Source organism: Ursus maritimus, unplaced genomic scaffold, assembly GCF_017311325.1.
Source record: "Ursus maritimus isolate PB19 unplaced genomic scaffold, ASM1731132v1 scaffold_20, whole genome shotgun sequence".
NCBI classification, from domain to species: Eukaryota; Metazoa; Chordata; class Mammalia; order Carnivora; family Ursidae; genus Ursus; species Ursus maritimus.
In genome coordinates this window covers 23,884,561-23,892,754 of record NW_024424453.1, presented here as the reverse complement: position 1 = coordinate 23,892,754, position 8,194 = coordinate 23,884,561, and the positions used below count along the sequence as shown (strand labels likewise).

General features: G+C 41.0%; 1 protein-coding gene across 1 annotated transcript; it reads right to left on the bottom strand.

Annotated features, from left to right (window-relative positions):
* Positions 1-307: 307 nt before the first annotated feature.
* LOC103681671 (proline-rich protein 23C-like) lies at positions 308-6,728 on the bottom strand. The gene is made up of 2 exons (XM_008711249.2): positions 6,696-6,728; positions 308-1,323 (listed from the first exon to the last, which is right to left on the bottom strand). The coding sequence occupies exons 1-2, from the start codon at positions 6,726-6,728 to the stop codon at positions 529-531; spliced, it is 828 nt and encodes a 275-aa protein (XP_008709471.2). The 3' UTR covers positions 308-528.
* Between the last annotated feature and the right edge of the window lie 1,466 nt (positions 6,729-8,194).

The window sequence follows — 8,194 nt, the reverse complement described above, 5'->3', positions numbered from 1 at the left end:
TGGCTCCTCATTCTGTGTTTGTTTTGTATCCAGCAAACATTTGTCCACATACACCTATTTGTCAGATTCCCCAAAAGCATCTCCAGCCACCAAAAAGTCAAAATGGCAAGGCTGTCATAAACGAGTAAGGACACTGGGGCCAAAACTCTCTAAGAATTTTTTTTTTTAGTAATTACTCAAATTTCGGAGGAAGAGGTGCAGTGGTAGGGTGCTGGGGAAAGGATGGGTTTTTAGAAAACAGTGCAAAACTAGGAGAATGGAGCTACTTAAGTGTAACCTTATAGAGAAAACAACCTAAGCAGCATTTCGGATTTCTGGAAGTACACTGTATTTCCAGCAGCATGTCGTTGCTGAGGTGATTTCCTTTCAGATGTTTCGGTTCGCCTTGATCCAAAATTTTGCAATGCAGCCTGCATCAAAAAAGCATCTGTCCGTGATTCATGCTTGGCGATTCTTGCAGGTTGTGCAATGTACACACAGCGGCTGGTAGAAGGTGCCCACTGGATGGCAAGGGATTGTGGGAGCAGTTCATTCCCGGAACAGACGTCTCCGGGCCTTGCGAGAGGGACCCGGAGGGCGCTGGGGGCGCACTTGGGGACCTGGACTCGGAGAGGGAGGTAGAGGTTGGAGTGGCGAGCTGGGGAAGGGCTCCAGAAGGTGGGCGTCCAGGCTGAAGTAGCGAAGAGGAGAGCGTCTCTTTGGACGAGGGGTGGGGGCCCCAGGCCAGGGATCTGGTTTGGGGCCCTGCGGGTGGGGGCGGAGCCCAGGGACGGAGCCCGCCGCGGGGTCCAGCCCAGGCGTCAGGAACTCGGGGTCCGCGTCTTCCTCGTAGGCCTCTTCTTGGGCGGCCACCTCTGGGACAGATGCGCAGAAGAATCCCTGCTCGACGGCGACTTCGTGCCCGGGCGCGTTCCGGAAAGCGCCGTGTTCTAGGCCGGCGGGCGAGGGGCCCTGCCCTCCCGAGCTGAGGAGGGCCTCGGGGACCAGCACGAGGGAGAGCTCTCCGAGGGTCACTTGCAGGGCCGACGTCGCCTGGGGCTCGAGCACCAGCTCGTCGGGCGGCGCTCCCGGGGCCTGGCGGAGGGTGTGAGGGACAGGGTCCTGTACGCAGTGACAGGTTTGGACGACAGGTGAGGCGTCCGGGGGCGGCGGGGAGCGGTGCCGGGCGACGCAGAGACAGTGCCTGGAGTTCTGGAGGCGCCTCCTGGGAGGCCCGCAGTCCTGGGGTTCTGGCTTCGCAGCACGGGTGGAGGGCTCAGCCTCGGGCGTTCGAATCCCAGGTTTCTCACACTGACGGATCTGCGCGGATAATTCAAGTGACGCCTGCGGAACCAGAGTCGTAAAATGTCAGACTAGGCTCCGCCCCTTCCGAGGCTCCGCCCCCTAGAGATCACGGTGTCTGTGCAGCCCAATAGCTGAGGCTGTGGCTAAGGAAATACTTTCAGGGGCTCTTATAAAGGAGGCAGGACACATGTGTAACTCATTCTTAGAAAAAAGAAGATATACCAGTAATAAAACTCAAAACATTGTTCACCTTTAGGACTAATGTTTTCTTGTGGTTTCATCCATTCTAGAGAAAAGACCTCTCAAAGAGATCACCCCCCCCACCCGCCCTCCCTACTCCCACCCCTCTCACCCCTAGTAAAATGGACTTACCCAAATGCTTTATAAAATTTCTTTAGGACTGGGTCTATCATTTCAGGAGTAAATGGAAAATACTGATTTCTCTTTAGGAAAACTTCTGTTTTAATAGTAAAGTAAAATATTTGTGGAACTTTCTTCCAGAGGTTAAGGTTGTTATAAAATTTCATTAATAATATCAATAGCAGTTAAAATAATATAATTAACTTGTTTTCTTGAGCAATTATTATGACATGTCCACCATTTACTGTTTACAAAAGTGATCTTTTTCTTTACGAAAAAACCCAACACTTTATTGAGGTATGATTAGCATGTAGATAGCTGTATATATTTAATGTATACAACTGAATTTGGAAGAAGTGAGCACCCATGAAACTATCACCTCAATCAATGCCATAAACATATCTATCACCTACAAAAGTTTCCTCCTGCCCTATTTAAAACAAATGATCTTTTCAGTCTTCACAACAGCTGACACTGGAAGTGGTGAGCTGAGTTATCCAAAATTAGATCCCTAGTTGGGTTTGATGTGGGAATCAAATGCAGACTAATCTAGTTTTAGATCATGGACTCTTTACTCATATGTTTATTGTATATACCTAGGAATAGAAAACTAATTGGTATTATGTGTATCTTTTCAAATTAATAGGTAATGCTTCCCTCTGGTTTTTTTTTTTTTTCCACAAAATGGTTTTCATAGTTTACACTTCTATGAGCAGAGTATGTTTTTATTTCACTACATCCTTGCAAACATTTCTTACTGCGAGACTCTTAAATCTGGTGTAGTAAAATGCTCTCATTGTGTTTTCATTCTGCATTTCTGATTGCCAGTCAGGGTGGATCATTTTTCATATACTTATTGACCACTCTTTTTTCCTTTTTTCTTATTGGCCATTCTTATATCTTCTTCTTTGAAATGTTCCTATCTTTTATTTTTTTAATTTAAAAAGTGAGTTTCAACACTTCTTTCAATTTTAAGCAGTTCTGATACCTTCCTCGTCAGAGCCCAACTTGGATAGCACCTTCTCAAAAAGGCCATTGCCGAGCATTTTATTGGAAATAGCTTTCTCTGTTCACTCTATCTCATCACTCTCTTTATGGCCTTCATAGTATTACCACAATCTGTAAATAATCAAAATATTGTTTAAAAAACTTGCGTTTCAGACATACTCCGTATCAATCATTTATCAAATGTATATGTAGCAAATGTCTCTATCACAATCTTTGAAGACTTTAGCTTTGATTCGCTATAATTCTCACTCATTCTATCTCTGGTATGATTTGTGGTGATTTTAATATGCTCATGGATCCCCCCGCCCCCAAATCTTGGTCTCCGACTTCTCTTAATGATCAATAATTTTATCTTCTCTCCTCACTGACTCATACTCTTGATCTTGTCGTTACTCCAAATTGTAACCCCTCCATAATCACAGTTTCAAACATTGTATTCTCAGAGCACCACCTCCTAACTTTCTAGCTTAGTCCTTTAAATATCCAAATTCTATCCGTCTTTCTGCCCCTCTGGAAAAATCCATTGATCCTACCACCTTTTCACTGAAACCAACACCATCAGGTCCTCACTTCCCTCTTAACTGGAATTTAAATTCCATGGACAGTCATTATAATTGTTGTCATGTTTATATCTTCATCTCCCTTTCCTGCTACCTGCTTTGCTGGTTAATACATTATGTTACTCTGTGGCTACATTTGTGCGGCTGAGTGGGGCTGGAAAAAAACACTCAACCCCACTGACTGGTCTTACTTTAAATTCATGATCAGCAACCTCAAGTAGGCTACTAATTGCTGCCCAGTGATCTTACTATGTTGTTCTATTTCATTCACTTTTTCACTCTTGTAGATGAACATTGTGTGCTTTCTTCTCTCTGCAAACTTCTGATACCTTATCCCTTATTTTCTGTACTAGATGGTCACCTTTTTCTTTTTCACTGAGACAATAGAAGCAATCAAATATTTTTTCCAAAATTCCCATAATCACATCTCATTAAGCTCCACTGGGATTGTATGTTTTGCCTTTTGTCCTCTTCCCATAGATGATATGTCTGTGCTTCTAGCAAAGTCTTCTTCCTCCATTTGTATAGTTCATCTCATTTCACTTTGCCTCCTCAAGAACATCACTCTAGGAATCCCCTCCTCTCTGTCCAGCACCATCAAATTTTACTACCTTTACCAATTCAGTATCTTTGATATATAATTGAGAGGTAAAGTCCTCCATCTTCAACAAAAACTCTGTTGACGTGACTTTCTCCTCCAGTTTCTTTCTTTTAAATATTTATTTATTTGGGGGCGGAGGGGCAGAGGGAGAGGGAGAGAATATCAAGCAGACTTCCTGCTGAGCACGGAGCCCAGCATGGGGCTCAGTCTCACAACCCTGAGATAATGACCTGACCTGAAATCAACAGTCGGACGCTTAACCGAGGAAGCCACCTAGGTGCCCCTCTCCTCCAGTTTCTATATCAGTTTTCTTTTTCCTCATACACCGAAACTCTCAGATTAGTGAACTGTGCTTGTATTCTCTAATTTTCCTTTTTCCACTTGCTCTTGAACCCACTCTAATCAGACTTCTGTCCATGCCAGTCATCTATAAATGCTCTCATTAAGGTCATCAATGGTTCCCACATTAGGAAATCCATGGTTAATTCTCAGTTCTCATCTTAGAGTTATGAGCAACAACTTACACCACCACTATTCCCTTTAAACATTTCCCCCCTTGGCATCCAAGACTTCACACTTTCCCAGTCTGTCTCTGGCTTCCTCTCAGTTTCCTTAGCTGTTTGCTTCTCCTTGTGAAGGTTGAAATATCCCAGGACCCCTTTTTGGCCTTATCTTTTTTTCTGTCAACCTTCACTGCCTTCCTTTAAGTGCCATCTGCATGTTGGTGACCCCCAAACATGAGTCTCCCTCCTTTTCCTTTCCCACCAAATGCAACTGCATTGTCAGCATTTTCTCCTGGATATCTATTAAGTTGAACCATGTGCAATTTTCATTTTTGTAGGTCAAGATGGTTGTCTATTGCTAATTTTATGTATATCAATCTAATGGTTGGCAGTCCAAACTTCAGGTCTAAACTTGAACTCCTCATATTTCCTCAAACCTGATCTTTTAAAGATTTTATTTATTTATTTATTTATTTATTTATTTATTTATGATAGATAGCTAGCTAGATAGAGAACATGAGCAGGGGGAGCAGCAGAGAGAAAAGCAGACACCCCACTGAGCAGGGAGCCCCACATGGGGTTTGATCCCAGGACCCTGGGATCATGACCTGGGCCAAAGGCAGACTCTTAACCGACTGAGCCACCTGGGTGCCCCAAACCTGATCTTTTAAAAATGTTCTGTATCATGGTAATTGGCAATTCCTTCCTGTCGCTCAAGCCAAAAACTTGGAATTATCCTTGGGTGTCTTTCTTTCACATATCACATCCATTCCACCTGGATATCCCGGACCATAGCCCTTCTTACCACCCCCTCACTAACCCCCTGCTGCCACCTTCATCCCTTCAGTGAATTACTGTAGAAGCCTCCTAGGTGGTCTCCTTGCATCTTTTCTTTTCTTTTTTTAAGGTAATCTCTATGCCCAGTGTGGGGCTGGAACTCATGACATGAGATCATGAGTCCTATGCTCTACTGACTGAGCCAGCCAGGAACCCCATCCTTGCATCTTTCCTTTGTTTCTTTCCTGGCTAGTTTCCACACATGAGCTGGAGTGGTTCTATTAAATCGTAAGTCAGACCATGTCACTCCTCTGCTCAGATGCCTCCAATTTCACTCAGTCAAAGCCTATGTTTTTATATAAGGGTCTGCAGAGCTCTCTCTATATGATCTGGACTTTCCACCTATGTTTTGTCATACTGTACTTCCTATCACCCTCTCTCTTGTTCCTTCTGTTATAGCTCTGACTGCCTCTATGCTTTTCCTAGAAATGGACAGGTATAATCACAAATTTTGCAATTGCCTTTTTCCTACCTATCTATCTGCATGGCTCCTGACTTCTTTGTGACCATTATTGAGTTAAACGCTCCATCTTCAAGGCTTTTCCTGAATATATCATCTAAAATGGTAATCTCTGACCTTCTGCCTCCCCTTAGTCTTTTGCACATAACGGTATTTAACATGGTGTGCATTGTATTTCTCTTGTTTACCCTCTATATTATCAAGTATAAGCTTATGGTGGTAGTGATTATTTTTTAAGATTTTTAAAATTTATTTGACACAGAAAGAGAGAGGGGCTCCATCCCAGGACCTTGGGATCATGACATGAGCCCAAGGCAGACGCTTAATCGGCTGAGCCACCCACGTGCCCCGATGGCAGTGATTTTTTAACATGGTTTTGCTCTCCTGTATCCCCAGTTTTGGAACACTGCCAGCTGCATCTGGACACTCAAAAACATATATTGACTAAATAAATGATTTTTTCTTTCACTAGTTATGAGCATTCTTTTTTTAAAAAGATTTTATTTTTAAGTAATCTTTACACCCAACATGAGGCTCGAACTCACAACCCCAAGATCAAGAGCCGCATGCTTCACTGACTGAGCCAGCCAGGTGCCCCATGAGTATTGCCCTCCGTTCCATTTTCTCTATTTCCTCCCTCTGAAACTCCACTAGTCATGTATTAGAACTTCCTTTCCTCAAATAACTATTTATTCTTTTTATTATTTTTATGTCTGTACCTTTCTATGATAAATTATAAGAATGTTTAAAAAATATGTTCAACACTTTTACATGGTTTGTTTTGGAGGATTTTTTTTTTTTTTGCCATTATAGACCAACATGGATGTCTTCAGTTATTTCTTTATGTGTAGGGTGTGATTCTCTGGAGGAATAGAAGTCACTATTTGTGGAAATAAAATCATGATCTTAGGCTGGGACTTGAGGCTGATTAACTGCTGATTCTTTTGTGCCATTTAGGAGAGTATAAGGTTGTGTGTGTGTGTGAATTCTTTTTCTAGTTTAAGTGCTCAGACTAGGATTTCCAGTACTACGTTGTATTGAACTGGTGAGAGTGGGTATCCTCGTATTGTACCAGATCTTACAAGAAAAATTTTCCGTTTTTCCTCATTGACCATGGTGTTAGTTGTGAGATTTTCGTATATGGTCTTTATTGTGTTAAGGTAAATTCCTTTTATATTTATTTTGTTGAGAGTTTTTATCATGAATGGATGTTGAATTTTTTCAAATGCTTTTTCTGTACTTATTGAAATGATCATATGGTTTTTATTTTTATGTTTTTGAGATGATCGCGTGGTTTTTAATCGTTCATTCTGTTAATGTAGTCTATCACCTTGATTGATTTGGATATGTTGAACCATCTTCACATCCCAGGGATAAATACTACTTGGTCCTGATGCAGAATCCTTTTAATGTGTTGATGAATTTGGTTTGCTAGTATTTCTTTTCTTGTGGTGTCTTTGGCTTTAGTATCAGGGTGATACTAGCCTCATAAAATGACTTTGGAAGTGTTCCCTTGTTTTCTACTTTTTGGATTGGTGTTAATTCTTCTTTGACTGTTTGGTAGAATTTACCAATTTACTAATGAAGCCATCTAGTCCTGGGCTTTTCTTTGTTAAGTGGTTTTGATTAATTGATTCAATCTCCCTATTTGTTATTGGTCTGTTTGGTAGGTTTTATGTTTCTGGGAATTTATCTATTTCTTTTATGTTATCCAATTTTTTGGTGTACTATTGTTCATAATAGTTCCTTAAGATTCTTTTTATTTTTATTTTTTTAAAGTATAGTCTCCAGGGGTGCTTGAGTGGTGCAGTCGTTTAAGCATCTGACTCTTGGTTTTGTCTCAGGTCCTGATCTTAGGGTTGTGGGGTTGAGCCCATGTCGGGCTCTGTCCTCAGTGTGGGAGTTTGCTTCAGGCTTCTCTCTCTCCTTCCCCCTCTGCCCCTCCCCCCTCAAATAAATAAATAAATCTTAAAAAAATAAAGTATAGTCTCTATTTTAATTTTTTAAATTTCTTAAGTATCCATTGTAATGTATCCTCTTTCATTTATGATTTTATTTATTTGAATCTTCTCTTTTTTTTCCTTAGTCAAGCTAGGGTTTGTTGATTTAGTTAGTTTTTTCAAACAAAACTAAGTCTTAGTTTTGTTGATTTTTCTATTATTTTTCTATTCTCTATTTGACTTACTTTTGCTCTAATCTTTTTATTTCCTTCTTTCTTCTAACGTTGGGCTTTACTCTTTTTCTAGTTCTTTGATGTATAAAGTTAGGTTGATTTGAGATCTTTCTTCTTTTTTAATGTAGGTATTTATTGCTGTAAACTTTCTTCTTAGTCCTGCTTTTGCTGCATCCCATAAGTTTTGGTATGCTGTTTCTTGGTAACCATTTGGATGGACTATCTTTCTTATCCCTTCACTTTCAAACTCTGTGTTTCCTTAAATCTAAAGTGTTTCTCTCGTAGACAGCATATAATTGGATCTTGTGCTTTTACCAATTCAGTATGTCTTTTGGTTGGGAGTTTAGTCCATTTATATTAAAAGTAGTTAATGATTGGTAAAGACTTACTATTGACATTTTGTTAATT

Excerpts from the sequence above, each read along its gene's own strand:
- LOC103681671 (XM_008711249.2), bottom strand. The coding sequence starts at position 6,728 with ATGGTCAATGAGGAAAAACGGAAAATTTTTCTT. Across the intron at positions 1,324-6,695 it reads AAAAACGGAAAATTTTTCTT|GCGTCACTTGAATTATCCGC; the intron begins GTAAGATCTGGT and ends CTGGTTCCGCAG.